The sequence below is a fragment of the Lasioglossum baleicum genome, chromosome 4 (genome assembly GCF_051020765.1).
Source record: "Lasioglossum baleicum chromosome 4, iyLasBale1, whole genome shotgun sequence".
Lineage (NCBI taxonomy): Eukaryota > Metazoa > Arthropoda > Insecta > Hymenoptera > Halictidae > Lasioglossum > Lasioglossum baleicum.
The window spans coordinates 10,064,230-10,079,909 of record NC_134932.1 but is presented as its reverse complement, the minus strand read 5'-3'; the positions used below and the strand labels follow the sequence as shown (position 1 = coordinate 10,079,909).

The 15,680-nt window shown below is 42.5% G+C and overlaps 1 protein-coding gene across 1 annotated transcript in view; it reads right to left on the bottom strand.

The window, feature by feature from the left end:
- The window catches only part of LOC143208090 (uncharacterized), a 201,119-nt gene that overhangs the window by 85,777 nt on the left and 99,662 nt on the right, over positions 1-15,680 (bottom strand). The window contains exons 2-3 of the mRNA XM_076422165.1: positions 14,706-15,237; positions 4,239-4,447 (exon numbers count right to left, since the gene is read on the bottom strand). Of these exons, the coding sequence (XP_076278280.1) occupies positions 4,239-4,447; positions 14,706-15,065 (569 nt within the window). The 5' untranslated portion in view covers positions 15,066-15,237. The remainder of the gene's footprint in view (positions 1-4,238; positions 4,448-14,705; positions 15,238-15,680) is intronic.

Genomic DNA, 15,680 nt, shown 5'->3' with positions numbered 1-15,680 from the left:
TGCTACTTCGCTCAATTCGGATAGCGGCTTGTTTCCCGATCGAAATTTCAAGGGAAATTTCGCGAGCCGATTCTCCAATGGGGTTCCGAACAGCGTCGCGGAATTCGCGGGACCGTTCCTACCCGTTTCCGACCGGGATGCACAAAGGAGACATCGTTTTTCGCGAGACTGCGTCAAAGGACACCCCTCCGCGTTCAAGATACGCAGGATAAACACCGTGATGCAGTTCGAATCGTTTGTACTGGGAATCTAAATTGTTTCCGAATATCTGTTCGGATTCAGGACGTTTCAAGGAAAGATTAAGAGCCTCAGTGTGAATATAGCTTCAAATAAAAAACTATTTAGTATTCAATTAGTATTTTTTAATTAATGATTCGAGCAAAATGATGGAAATATGCATCTCCGAATTTCGTTTATTTAGAAACACGCGTGTTCATCTGCGTCCCTTGTGTTACGTTTCCCCACCTTCTGGAACACGAGGGACAGGAGCGGGAGAACCCGGTCGCAATTAACGGGACGTTTTTCTCGCGTTGGCGTTCCCCGGGATCGATTTCCACCACGACGTCCGACTTCCGGAAATACGAAGGAGCCAGTGGACATCTGGATGGACGATTCTGTCTCCAATTCCGGCATGCGGGACGGAGACGCCTCGTAATCAAATATTGATACTACGCTAGACTAAATCGTTCGACTGTGCTAACAGATTAGGGCGTACGTGTGCTGCGGACTGGTCCGACGGTCCTACCGACGAGAAAGACGACGACAACGAAGAATACAAATGCCAGGGAAAATCTTATAACCGCTAGCATTCACCGGAAATCGAGATTCCATGCTATTCTATTTTTTCCCTCCACCCCGAATTATAATTCCAACGGTTTTGCTCGATTTGGCGCGGTTCGAAACGATTTCAGGGATTTTAGAGCGATTTTTAGAGAGGTTTGATTCGTTTAGGAGAAATGTAATTCACTTTTGATTCCGGATGTTTCTGGAGCATTTAATCAATTTCTTCCTGAGAGGTTCTGTAGTGATTTAACGTTTCTATCAACTTAATTTGATTCGTTTTAAAGCGATTTAATTTGTCTCGAGATAATTTTATTTGTTTGAGACTGACTCAACGTGTTTATGGAGTTGCTCAATACATTTTCGAGCGACTTGACAAGTTTAGTAGCAATTTGGCAAATTTTTGAGCGATTCGTAGCTCTTTGAATTAATTCGATGCAATTTGCAACGGTTTGATGCGTCCCGAAACAATCGTATGCATTTCGGAGCCAGTTTAATGCATCCCAACTTAATTAGAAACGTAAGAAAATGCTTATTGCATAAATGCGTGAGAACCGGCCGTTATTTAGTCGACTGCTGAAAGGATGAGCGAAACACTAATTTGCTTAAATTTCCTTTCACGATTTAATAAGTGTTTCACGGACTTGATGAACTTGACGTGTTTACGCGTTCGATTTCGGAGGGGGGTAATTTATTCCCAGCCTCCCGAGGCCAGAGAACTGATTTTTGAGATGCATACGTAATGCGATTGTGTGCATTTACGTTATTACATTTGCATTACTTTGAATTTAATAAGCAGAACGGCCAGCCGCGTGTGTTTCTCTGTGCGAATGCACCAGCGCATGCGACTCCAATAATTCTTACCACTCGTAACTCAGCGCCATATGGCCCGACCGGCAAGAATCATTAAAGCACTGTGTACACTTACTTATTAGCCTCTTAGCACTGAATCACCGCTGGTGCGGAGCAGCGGTATTAATATAGAGCCGAACATTAATTATCATTAATTGTAATAACTGATAGTTGCACTTTTCAAAGAATTTTTTATCTAACCAACTTTCCATCGAAGAATTTCTTCTCGCCTTTCTCCGTCCTCGAACTTCATTAATAGAATTAATTGCTTCAAAAGGAATGAATTAAAGGAGCGTTTGGAACTTTGAAAAAATCGATTGCTTCGTAATTGATAGAAGAAATTGAGAAAAGAGTTCGATCATTGAGATCTGTCTTTGTACCTAATTAATTAAGTTGATTCGGCAAAAAGTGTGTGTTAGACACGACGTTACGAGCTTTAGAAACTCGATTATTCTGATAATTGAAAAAAAGATCGGTTCGCGCGGAGATAAAAGGAGAAACGGAAGAAAATCGATTGATACCCGGTGTCCGGCAATTAACCGTAAATTAATCGGATTGTACGGGAATCATTAACCGAAAATAAACGGTCGATGGAGTCTCGAGGGGTCCCGTCGGAGCCCGAGGCTCGTATATTTCCCGGTTTTAATCAGAGATGAAAAGGAGCCGTCGGTTCCGTCGAGAGTTAACAGGTCAATGAAGAAAAAAATATGGACAGACCCATTAGATTCCGTACACACGGCCCCGGCCAGATTGTGCCGATCTATTTTCGGGTACGCTAACTAACTTCTGCGTCTGTTTCTCATTAAATTGCGCTTTGACCTCGAATCTTCTAAATTTGGAACGTGGTCCCCGCCGATTAGGTGTATCCACCGCGCGACGCGGCGGATTTCAAAAGTTTTTCTGCTCCACGAGGGAACAGAGACGCGCCACCTGGTATAATGAGCTCCGCAATAATGCAGTGTGTATCCTTGAATACTCGTATAACACGAAATTCGACCGAAGAAATGATCCTCGTACAAAAATTGAATATTGCTCGATAAAGTCGACGAGTAGAGCAGGATGAAATCGATGTAATTCCGCTTTATCAATTTTGTGATATAATTACATTTAATTAAAGCGAACTTCTCAAACATTAGATTTTATGGACCGCCAACTTTTTCCTTTATCCGAGCATTTTTTAATAACAGCTTGTAATTAACGAAAAAGTTCGCTTTGATTCCAAGCACTGACCTGCGGGAGCAGAGACACATTATGTTCGGTTTTAAGCGAGTTTTATAGAAGATTAAATCGAAATAAATTAATATGTTTAATAATTTGCGACGATGGATTACGATTGCAGTGATCGTGTGGGACAAGGGGTCTGAAAATAGGTCATTTCGAGCTGTCTGGTAGAGCTCGCAGTGTCAAAGAAGTTATTACAAACAATATTTCATCAGCGGTGCCTTAATCAACGGTTATAAGTGGCAGCTTCCTAAATTGCACCTACTTTGTGTCCACGGAATGTTGATTACTCGATACTTGGGAGCCGGCGTGTCTCGACTTAATAATCAGTGGCACACCGGAAGTGTCTAATTGAACCATTTATCACTAATAAAGACTCGGTAATCCTGAATAAATTTCGACTGCGCCCGCGTGCGTCATCCTCGCTATTTTTCTGCTTATTAATTACTCCCAGAACCACGGTAATTACTCGACTAACAAGGAAAACGATACTTTTTCCAGCTGAACAAAAATACTGTCAAAAACCTGATCCATGGATACCTCTAAAAATATTGGCGATACGAAAGTCACTGCTACCGTTAATTATTATTAGACTGCAGAATTTATGGTTTCTTTCATGAAAATCAATGCTAAAAGAATTTAACAATTATACTATTTCCAGTATTGTATCATTGAAAATGACTTTATAATTCATAACGATTTTGCCGATTTTTTGGCTATTATTTAACGAACGTAATGAAAAAGGGGTTTAAACTGCTTCACTGTTGCGGCTAGTGATTCGAGGTGTACCTGGAATTTTCGTCGTTCGAATCCGAGTTGGGCATTAATCAATTAAAATTTTAATCATGATTGATTGATTAATGTGCACGATTAAAAAACGAAATCATCGAAAAATTGACGATTGATTCAATCGATTGATGAAGTTAATCGTCAATCGTTGATCAAAAAAAGAAATCATCGAAAAAAAACATAAAAATACACCTGAATTCAGTTTACATTTCTGTCAGTAACATACTGTCAGTTTACATTCATACAGTTTTGATTCCGTATTTCATTTCGAAATTTCAGCAGTAAATCATTAATCAATTATCATATTATAAATAAATGTAATCGTTAACCGCAATCAACGATCAATAAGTATGTAATCGTTAACAGCAATTAACGATTAAAAAGTATTTAATCGTTAACCGCAATCAACGACTAAACTAGGAGATTAATTGTTAATTGCGATTAACGATTGAAGTAGAAATTTAGTCGTCAATCGTTGATGAAATGTTTGCCTAACTCTGGCCTGAATGGTAATTTTTCGGGAAGATCGGTTCGCCGCCGATTTTAGCGGCACGTCTAGCGGCGAGAGTCGCTTTGAATAGAAAGTTAGCTCTTACCTTCTGTAGTCGCTTTTGCAGAGAATCATGCCACTCCTGGTGTAGCACGTGTGGCCGATTTCCGCCAGTGCTGCGCCGCAATACGAGCATTTCAAGCAACCGTTGTGCCAATACCGATCCATCGCGTAAAAGAGCCATCTTTCCACTATTTGGCCGCCGCAGCCGGCACACTGTTGGATTCCCGTTGCTCCGCTTGGACCACCTTCTTGCTGTAACAGTGAAAAGAACAAATTCATTGTCAGTTGTAAAGATACTTCAACGTCATCGCCATTTAATCATCAAGGTCATGAGTAAACAAAAGACAAATATTGAATCTCATAAAATTCTGGAAAACCTACAATTTTTCTAAATTTGAAAATTCTATTTAGGAATAATTTCGCAGCAAGTAACGCTCGATTGTTCGCCGAAGAATGGCTTCCCGGTTTTAAGCCCATGCTGAAAAGCGAGATAAGCTGTTGCTGAAACAGGATGGGACGTGACGTCGCGGAGATGCGCGTCCGTTGGCCGATTATGCAACGAAATTGTTGAAAATAATAACGGGTTGCGTGGTCGGCGAGCATCCGCGCGACCGGCGCAGCTTCTCTATTAACAGGAACCCGAGGCATTCCTATAATTAATACGGAATCGAAAGTCATTAACGGACGATAAATCATCGCGCACCGTCGAGTGAGTAATCTCGGCGAACACTTAGTCGCGATTATGTAAACGCCGGTAAGCGTGAGTAATCGCAGCCGACGTGGCTGATTATTAAAATATACGGTTCCCTCGATAAACGTCACCGGAATTGTTCCCATCTCCTAACTCGATGAATTCACAGCTGTGCGAGAAACGAGCCAACACTTTCATTCAGTTTATGCTGCGCGAAAGATCCTTTTTACAATGCTTTATGTTACCTGTTAATCGAGGTAAATTATCTTATTAGCTGGCCGAGGTGTTTCTCCTATTTTATATAAAATATTTGTGATTAACACAATACTGTCCTTTAGAATGGAAAATTATATTACGAAATCCGATCGTTGCGGAATCGTTGACTCCGTAAGAATTCTGAAACAAATATGAGTATATGTATTTACCGATACAGATGCTCGATCGCATAAGCACGTGCATGTAAACTTTGCACTTGATTTAGTAAGGCGCGTACGCAAACACGAACGGTAATTTATTAACCTATTCGCAACGTGACCTTTTTACCGGTGTAGAAACGTTTAAAAATGGAATTGCAAATGCCAGTCATCGATCCAAGATTGTGGTTTCTTGTTCGCGTAATCGACGTCGAGTGTAATATCGCGTTCGAACGCAAGAAAATATTAAAAGCGCAGGGATATGAAATCGGAGCAAAATACGGCATTTAGGATACGCGCGAGTCCGCCGATCTTAAGCGGTCGTTTTTAATCCGGCATAAGCGAGCTCATTACTCTTTCAGCTCATTACACCGGTAGTAGAAGGAGGAATTCATCAGATAACTACGAAGAAAACTTCACGTGCACGATAACAATATGATTAACGAAGGCGTTATTGCAAAATGGTTCGAGGGGGATCTCGGCCACGGCGATTTCTGCGCAGCCGAGAGCGAAAAAAAGTGAAACGGTAGACGAATCGAGATTAATGACGCCGATAGATACACGTTAATTAAAACTAATTCACGATACACCGAGCATCGGGACTGGTCTTAATCTAATTTCCTTACGGACAGATAAAAACCGCGCGTTTCTCTCCGCATTAATCCTAGATTCTAGTCAACTTTCGATGCTCCTAATCAATGTCGAAAATATTCCTTTCTGTTTTCGTTGTATTAGATCGATGCAAACAATGTTCTACGTGAATTACAATAAAGTAATAAAATTAAAAATGTTAATAAGTTGAAACTGAAAATATCAATGATTCAACGGGCAGAGTTGGGCAAAAATTCAATCAACGGTTGACGACTAAATTTCTACTTCAATCGTTAATCGCAATTAACAATTAATCTCCTAATTTAGTCGTTAATTGTGGTCAACGATTAAATTTCTACTTTATGCGTTAATTGCGATTAACGATTACATTCCTTTCAATTGTAATCGTCAATCGGATAATTCGTTAATGGATTAACTGCTGAAATTTCGAAATGAAATACGGAATCAAAATTATATACGAATACTGACAAAAATGTACCCTGATTGTGAGTTTAGGTGTATAGTCATTTGGTCTATAATATAAACTCTGTTTACGTGCTTTTACGTTTTTTTCGATGATTTCTTTTTTTAATCAACGATTGACGATTAACTTCACCAATCGATTGATCCAATCGTCGATTTATCGAATAATTTCTTTTTTTAATCGTACACATTAATCAATCAATCATGATTAAACTTTTAATCGATTAATGCCCAACTCTGCCAACGGGACGGTAATTGGTTCGTGCTCCAAAGAAATTCCGTGCCCGTAATGAGATTCGACGAATGTCATTCATTGTCGAGTCTTATTAGAAAATCGGACAATTAGCGCGGCGAAATATCACTGAAAATTACAGGTGGCGCAAATGAAACTCGACCGTCATTAATCGACGACAAAAGAAATCGCCTTTCACTGTACCCCACCGGCTGAACCACGCGTTTAACTTCGACGCGACAACTCTACACCGCGCTGTAAACGCCGATAACAAATTACGCGACTTTTAGACGCGTTAAACACCGATATTTATTCTGTTGTTAGAGACCGAGCCTCGTAAACCCCGCAATCAATCATTTCGGGGACACGGTTGTTTTCAACGTGTTCGTAATCGTGTTCAACCGTGTTTGCCCAATTGATTTTCTATTAAACGTCAAGCTACTCGATGTGGAACACGTTCTTTTTCAGAGCGATCTAATCAATTATAATAAAACTCCTTTTGGGGACTGCGCAATGTCATTGTCGGATTCAAAACAGCCGGCGAATCATCATGCGAGCGATACTCGATGTCTTCAGGTGAACGTGACTCATGCTATTATGAAAATTACCCGAGTCACATGTTTTTCGCTTTTTGTTTCCTTCAGATGTCCTTTCTGAAACTGTTTATACAGTTCTTCCTTCAAGATGTTTTTAGATGTGTTCTTTTAAAAGATGTTTTTGACATAATTTTTCGAAGACGTTTTCAATGTGCCCGAGAAAACGGTCTCCACAAAAGCTGTCGTTTAAATATTCACAATGTTATCAAGAAAATACCGTTGTACATACTTGGAAGAGCGTAGAGAATCGTTCTCTATAGGAATCATTCTTGCAGCTTTTACAGTTAATGAGTTAAGTCGAAAAAAATTCTTGAACTTTAAACTTCATTTGTTCATTTTCTCGGAAAGTGACGTTGATGGAGAAGAACGGTTCGCAGAAATTCTATTATACATAGCAGGTTGTCCGGCTGGGTATAAAAAGACAGAAGAAATGTGGAATTTGTGGACCAGTGTGATTAGAGTGGTGGGTCACGTGCGGACGCGTTAAAAACGCGATTATGTCGAGCGAGGCTGAAAATTATTCATTCGTAGCGAGCGCGAGGAATCTCGTCGATCCAATGGAAATTTTCAAGCCGTGGCTTTGTTGTAATTTGCTCACAGTCGTGTAGAGCTTATCGGTCGGCTCCGATCTCGCGAAATATCGCGCGAGGCTAGTCGATACGAGAGCAGGGAAGGGTTCAAGGCAGCCGGTTCCCGTGAACAAGCGAATCAACACACCGGGCTCACTCGCTCTCTCTCTCTCCCTCTCTCTGCCCTCGGAAAAACGACGCGTGCGCCTCGCTAATCCATCTGCGAAAAACCGTTTTCCATCGCGTACCTCTTTTTCTCCCCACTCAGCGTCGCTTCTAGGCTTAACGACACTTCTTTCGCAATTACGTCGCAATTACCAGCGAAGTTACTGTATAATCGAATCAAACTCGCGTAATTGCGCGGGCCGATCGAGCCGACGATTGTTCGCGACGTTTCGACGATTCGCAACTTAAGAAACTCCCGGAGACAATTCTTTTTTAATCACCTATAGTCGTCCTTGTCCTCCGAGAAAAATTACTTGCTGACTGATCGATCGATAGTAAATCTGCCGAGCATTAAACACGTTTTTTATTGCCTCGTAACAATGACATGACTTCATTTATTTAGATTTTGTTTGTGCCCCGTTATCAGGCTTGAATATGCAGTTATTTCTTTGAAATGCACTTTCGTCATTTCAGCTATTACGGGAGAATAAAAGCCAATCTTCTTAACACGTTCGCGACCAGCGTCTTGATGCGACGTTCATAATGCCGCTAGTTAGAGATAGTTAAATTAATTGTATACACTTCGTTGTATAACGAACATAGTGCATAGCATATTATTCAGAGAATCCTTCCTGAATTCTATGTTTCAAATCAAATCTTTTTACAAGGTAATGAAATAGCATCTGATTTCAGTTTAAAGGAAGTGAATAGAATTGATTGGAGTGTCGATGATTTCAATAAAAAGGAAGTAAAGAAGTACTGTTCCATAATCAATACTCAGCATGATAAAACAGAGAGAATTAATTATTAATCCACGTGGTAGCTAATCAGCTCCGACAAGACTGTAAATGTCACATTAGAATTCGCCGGAGAAAGAATTGTTAGCCACATGAAGATACTGAAGGAATAACTAACGCGAACAAACGACTAGAAGTCAGCTAAAAGCTTTTACATTTGGATGTTACTTGAAAAGTATATATACAAATTAGTCGTTGAACGAACGGAAAATACGTACTCGGGCAAGCAGCGAAATGGCAAAAACTACAAATGAAGAATAAACAATCTATACTTTCACCTTGCAGTTAAACCTGCAGAAGCAATTAACCCTTCCACGGTGCTCGGGTCAATATGACCATGTCACAGACATTTTAGTTTTCGTTCGTTGTACAAATAAATTGTGTATAACTTTCTCCTACGTGCTATGGCGTAATGGCAGATTGAAACATTTTCCAATTACTTCTCTACTTCGGACGGAGTTTCACTAACGCAATATACGAATCCACCGATCGAATTAAATTCAATTCACATTACCACACACGTGAAAAAATTGTTTTATTAATACATCCGTACTAAGCGTAAAAATTTCTTTCAAATTTTTGTACAGTAATTCAGAAGTTCGCCGATTGATCCAGCGAACAAAGTGTTAAGTTTCCAACCGAAGTGTTCCAGGATTCGCAAAAATCGGCCGCATTTACTTTCGCCGCTCGCGAATTGTCTCGCGTTAGAGGATAAATCCGCCGACTTCTCGCACTCGTTTTCGAACAAGAACCTCACTTTTACGGTCGTTCGAGCAACCAGTAAAATTCCCCGGGAATAATATAATCCTGGCAAGAATTCGCCAGCGAACAGCACCATTCCGCGTTTCAGCTGCCGGTTCGCAATCGCGCAATCAGCGCAGTCTAAACAAATGTGCCGCCGGTATTTGTTGCGAAATCCTTCTACCGTTCGGCAAATTTAAGCAGTTTATTTAAATTCCTAATTCCTAGTTGCCTAATATCGTCCGAATTGAAAATTCTCACCGTGTTCTATGAATTTAGAGCCCCGTCGAAATCTCAAATCTTGAAATAAGATTTTCACAGTGGAAACAAATGTCTTCTACAATTTAAAATTTCTAAAAAAAGTGTACGATTTCCACAGAAATTAATATTTTTCCAAAAAATTCGACGTGCTTTGCTAATAGCAGATACTTAATTATTTCTTTATTTCAAACTGTGGAAAAAGAAAAAATATACATTCTTTCTGTTGCAATATAAAATTGGGATATTATAATTTTCTATTATTCTGCCGCCCTGGTCTTTAGAAAATCGCACGTTCCCGAAAAGCGAGGACAGACAGGAAGAGATGATTGCAATTAGAAAAATCGAGCGTCATTTTCGATTGGGCAAGACCGATGAATATGGATTTAATTGTGGGCCCCGGTGGAAAGTTCGATCTGCCCTGATACCATTAATGCAACGTTGTAATCGGAAACAGTCGAGTATCGAGACAAATCAAGTCAATCGAAACTACCCGGAGTCGTTTAAGTAATTTGCCCTGGCTAAAGTCAAATCCGATAGGGAACGGATCCCGGAGATACGTGGCGGGATTCCCGACCACGGTGCCCGGAATTTCGGGCTGGCAACTACGGAACGGCTAAATACGCAACGATTTTCCGCGCACAGCCGTTGCCGTTTGTTGTTATCGCCGAGATGCTCGAAATTGATTTCGCCAGGCCCCAAATCCCACCGTTCAAAGACAGAGGTCATGGCAATCGTTCACATTATCTTTCCAATCGATTTCTACAACATTTTAACTTCAAAACGTTTGTTCTCAACGTACTCATTGTTTAGTACATTTGAGCATATGTACATAATCATAAAAATTAAATAAATCGCATTCTTTCTTCGAGTTCACTTCTCTAATACTGTGACGATTGTAGAACATTTGTTATTCTACGCTTTCTCAAGTCCTGTAGTTTATGTCAAAGGTTGACTGTGGCTCTATACAATCCAAGTATGCACACGTAACAATTTTCTGAAACTATAATCGACCACGAACATCACATTAGAATCATCGCTATCCCGAAACAGCCTCCTACTTCAATGATCTCACTTTTTCCTCAGCTCTGCAACGAGCATACACAAAAATATTCCTCATCCACGGATCCGAAGCACCTCGATCGCAAGAAAGATCATCATGCTTCGAAACTGCGCTCCAGGTTCATCACTATCGCTATTACCAGTTACCAGGGTATCCACGCGGAGCCGTGGCTCAAGGACATTTGCTAAATTACTCTGCGGAACAATAGCGTCCGGGTGCGGGGAGGGTACAGTGTCAACACGGTGCAGCATCCGTCGAGTAATCTGCGAAAAAGAGGGATTCTGGTTGCTTACAATTTTGTCTCCGGGGAAGCACTTCATCTGGTTCATCCTTGACGTGATGGTGTTGTAGTGATGCGCGTGAACCTCCATGATCGGTGGTGTGTTAGCTGCTTTATCCTCGAAAAAGGGGAACGTATCCTCTCCTCTCTCACGAGAGAAAGAAAGAAAGAAAGGAAGAACCAAACAAACAAACAAACAAACAAACAGAATAGTGGACCCAGTCTCGGGTTCACCTTCGAGTCGGTCTCATCCGTGGGTCCGTGTACTGGCGGGGACCAGTGGGCTCAAAATCCACAGAGTGGCACACAGATTATTCTTCACTGAGCACGTTGATGGGATCGCGTCGCCGTCGGCAACAAGCAGGTACAATTTGCGGAACGTCTCGCAAGGATCATCCCTGGAGGATGGGGATCTGTCTCCAAAAAACCGGAGCGCGAGAAAGAGAGTGGGAGAGGAACAGGAAGAGGAAGAGGGATAGGGATAGGGAGGAGTGGGAGAGGCCCAACGATCGAGCAAAAGCGAGCTAAGCGACGCGAGAGAACACGCGTCGCGAAGGAAGGAAAAAGCGAACCGGTCGCGACCGAAGTCAACAGTGAACTGACTGGTCCGTCGTTGCTTTGGGCCTCTGAATGCCTCGCGAGGCCTCGGGTTCAGGTACCCCGGCAAGCCAGGAGAAGCGGACCTGGTGGGGGGAATAAAAAGGTGAGCCTAGAAAGGACCTAACTAACGTTGAAAGGGGACGGGACCCATCCATAGCTCCGTCCAGGCCCGACAAGGACGGCCACACTGTGGAAGGGGACCCGAGAGCGAGACGACCGCTGCATTATGGAGTGAAACGCTGAAGAAGAGAAGGGACGAGCGGGGCCCCTGGGTTTCTCGCAGTCCCCTCCGCCCCTATTCAATTATATTTCTCCATGGTAAATGCCTATATTGTTACGTTTGTCAATGGCGAGCTAAGTGAGGGTCACGTAGACGGGTAAATGCCTTCTGAATTTTAGCCTGCCGACCCTCCTTCTCTTTCTTTCTCTTTCTCTGCTTGATCCTGTGGCACAGCTCTCACCTGTGTGCACGGTTACGCAGATTTCGCCGGGTGAAAAGCCGTCGCGGACCTTGATTTGTTGACAGGATCATCACGATCGTCTCGAGAGAGTCAGTGTCCTCGAGAGGGTGGAACGTTTTCGACCCTCGAGAACCGTGTCAATCGACAGTGTGTTGGGATAAGGTTTTCTTGCGGTGATCCCCAGGTGCCCGATCCGTGATTTCTCCTTTGTCGAGTTTTGTTTGTTAGTACGGTTACTAATGGCGATACCAAGAGCTTGTCTATTAATCGGACGATTCGGTGCTTCGGTAGCCAGAGGGATTTATTTGAATTGTAGATGGCGGAGAAGTGTACGTGACCGAAGCGGGGGAAGATGGTTAACTGGGAAACCTGTTTTTGGGGAAACGTGTTCCGAAGTTTAAACACTTTGTTCTATATTCATCGCGGATTTATGATGTCGACTTCTTATTCTTGCTCTTCGGAGAACTTGGAGAGGACTCTTATTGTTCTTTCATTTTAGTCCATGTTTTCTTTATTGGAGACAATTCTCTGTCGGTATTGCAAAATATTTGACGTCGGATTCTGGCGAAATCGATGAAAGAATAGATTTCCCTTCTTTTTACGATGCAAGCTTTCTTTCTGGAACAACCGTGGTTTCAATTTTAATCAATCGTTTTCCGAGGTCTTCGAAAATCGTACAGGATGTTCTGCAATTTAATAAATACATTTTTGGAATACTTCACGCTGTATATTGGATTTTGACTCCTGACTGTTCAGTTTTTCTGATCATCTTGGTACTTCTACATTCCCGTGAACAGAACTCAAGCTGTCGAATCCAATTTTGAAAGAGTTATGCGTTTTTATAAGGTGTACGAAAATTGCAGTCCAGTAAGGAGTATAACCAGTTGTCTGTTGATCATTGTAACAACAGAAGCCAATAATATTTCGCTATCGATGAATGGAACTTTTCCCCGAATCAAATTTTGACGAACGAACCGTGAAGAACGAGTATTAGCAGTCCATTGCCGATTATAATCGGCAATCTCTCGGTGCACCTATGGCACCAGCCGCCGATTACGTTTATTGGGCACGGTGGTAGATTACGGACACGTTTCTCGTTGGCGGGAAATCGTCGAGCGAAGTGGCCTTACGTAATAAACGACCAACAGTGGTTATTACGCGAACAATGCGGTACGTACTCGTTCGTTTTACTTCCGGTTGAAAACTTTTTCTCGTGGCCATCCTCGCGCGACGGCTCCGCGTAGAAAGTGTATTTTAATCGCGACTCGCCTAGAGAGCCTAACCGTTCACTATGAGGATCTATGTCGACGAGAGATGACGAGGCACTCGACCAAAGTATCATTAGACGGGAAGCAACGAACGAGGGGACGCCTTAGGGAAGTTTAATTTCATATTTTCTTCTTTTCTGTTAACATTGTTCCTCTCGCGCGCCAGCTGACCAATGGATGAACGCGACCAGCAAATAACGCTAAATGGGACACTAAATAAATATGAGGGTTATGAAGAGCGCAACGATCGGCGTTCTTACGGTTTCGAATTACGCGGCCGCGCCGTGAAATCAATTAAAATTCCAGACCGACTTTTAGCATTGGAGAAAGGCTGATTTAAGTGTTACTCGTCAGATTTCCACGATATTGCCGAAGAAAATCGTTTAATGTAGCACTACCAGCAAGTGAAGTACGCTCTTCGTTTAATTCTCGTTTTCCAAAACGAATTTGTGGAAATGCGTCTTGAAAAACGCGGTAGACACGGGCCCGCGTGTATAATGCTTTTGAAAAGATTAGCGTAACAGCTCGTTTATAGCACGAGAGTTATTGTAAACACAGGAAATTTATTTACACTGCTTTGAGTCATCGGTTAAGCAAGGAATAAGGACGACGCCGAGCGTTCGTTAGAGCACGACGAACGGTATTGCTAGGGAAATAAAGGAAATTAGGCAACGGATTTGAAATGTGGATTGTCGGAACAATATGTGACTTGTAAATACCCGGCGCCACGCAGCTTATGTTTGGGTTCGTTCACCCTCGATCGGACGCCGGGCTCGAACAGCTGAGTGTCGACGAGGTGTATTTGCAAAAACTATCGACGCGCGACCGTACTTATATGTACCAGCCATCGGTGACTCGAGCAAGAAGTGTTATTGCCAGAAATAGCATCGCATCGCAGAAATTAAATTTCGGATCGCATCTAACGATCTGACCTTCTGTGTACAAGAACTTCTGCGACCTTGCGTTAACACTAAACCTACCACTGCCGGTCAAACGACAGGTTTTATATTTTTCATCTTACAATTATTGAAATGACGATGTTGCTTACATCGAAATAGATTCGATAAATTTCTTTAAATTTAAATAAATGGAGCCTTGTCATTTTCGTAAGCTGAAACATCTCAATCGCTTTTAGTCCGCGGTATGTTTAGTGTTAAAAAGTCCTCAACCATGGTTCGTAGACTTTCTATTCTATCTATTATATCAAGAAGGAGTGAACAATTTATTGGAGATGTAGGGCCGTAGAAAGAGAAGGGTAGAGTGGAAGACAATCTTAATCTGTCGTGCTTAGTCTGGTCTTACCTTGAGCGTACAATTGTTGTTGTGATTGACCGGTGGATAAGCGGGGTGTCCTGGTAAGTGTGGATGGGGGTGTCCCGGGTGATGGGGATGATCGGTCATCATACCAGCGCCGCCGTGATGGTGTCCGTTGCTGCCCATCCCTTGTCCGGGCTGCATCGATGCGTACGGGGTCGCCGGGTCGATTCCGGGCCCGTGTGGCGGTGAATGGGGACTTGGCAGGTCAGGGGTGGTGGTTGTGCCACCCCCACCGCCCCCACCGCCGGTGCTGTAGCCGTGATGGGGCCCCGAGTGATGGGGACTGCTCGAAAGCGAGGGATGATGCGGGTAGGCTGCAGAGTGGCCCGGGTGGTGGGGGTTCATACCAGCGGTTAGAGCGCTCGCCAGCTTGACCGATGAGAGGGTGGGCCCGACGAGCCCACCAACAGCTTCCCACGACGAAAAACAAAAAGCTTCGCTAGCCTACCACGCTCGAAGCTTATTGGGGCCCGGCTCTCCTAGAACCGGCTCGCTTCTTCCGGCTCTCGGACGATATCTGTAACAAGAAAAATACAACGGTGTCAGGCGTGTTGTTGTCGTTGTCGTCTCGCTTTCGGATTGCGGGTCGTTTTCGCTCATCTGGCAAACAGGGACCTTCCTCCGATGCCGACGATGGTCAAACATACATTGATTCACGAAAGTATTCGAACGCACTTTAAAACAGTATAACATTTTTATAATCGGTCCAGACGTCCTGACTTTTTCTTGATATATTCGAAGAATTGGTTTATCAAACGACGTGCGAAAAAGATTTTGAAAAAATGCAATTGCTAAGAACTACAGGAGAAAATAAAAAATGCAGTTTATAAAACTTTTTTACTAGAACCCGTAATGAAAATTGAAAATGTGTAGAAATGTGTTTAGCACTCGACTGGTGACTCAAAGTCACATTAGTGACAGTTTACATTATTTAGTATATTGGTATTTAATCGATTACTA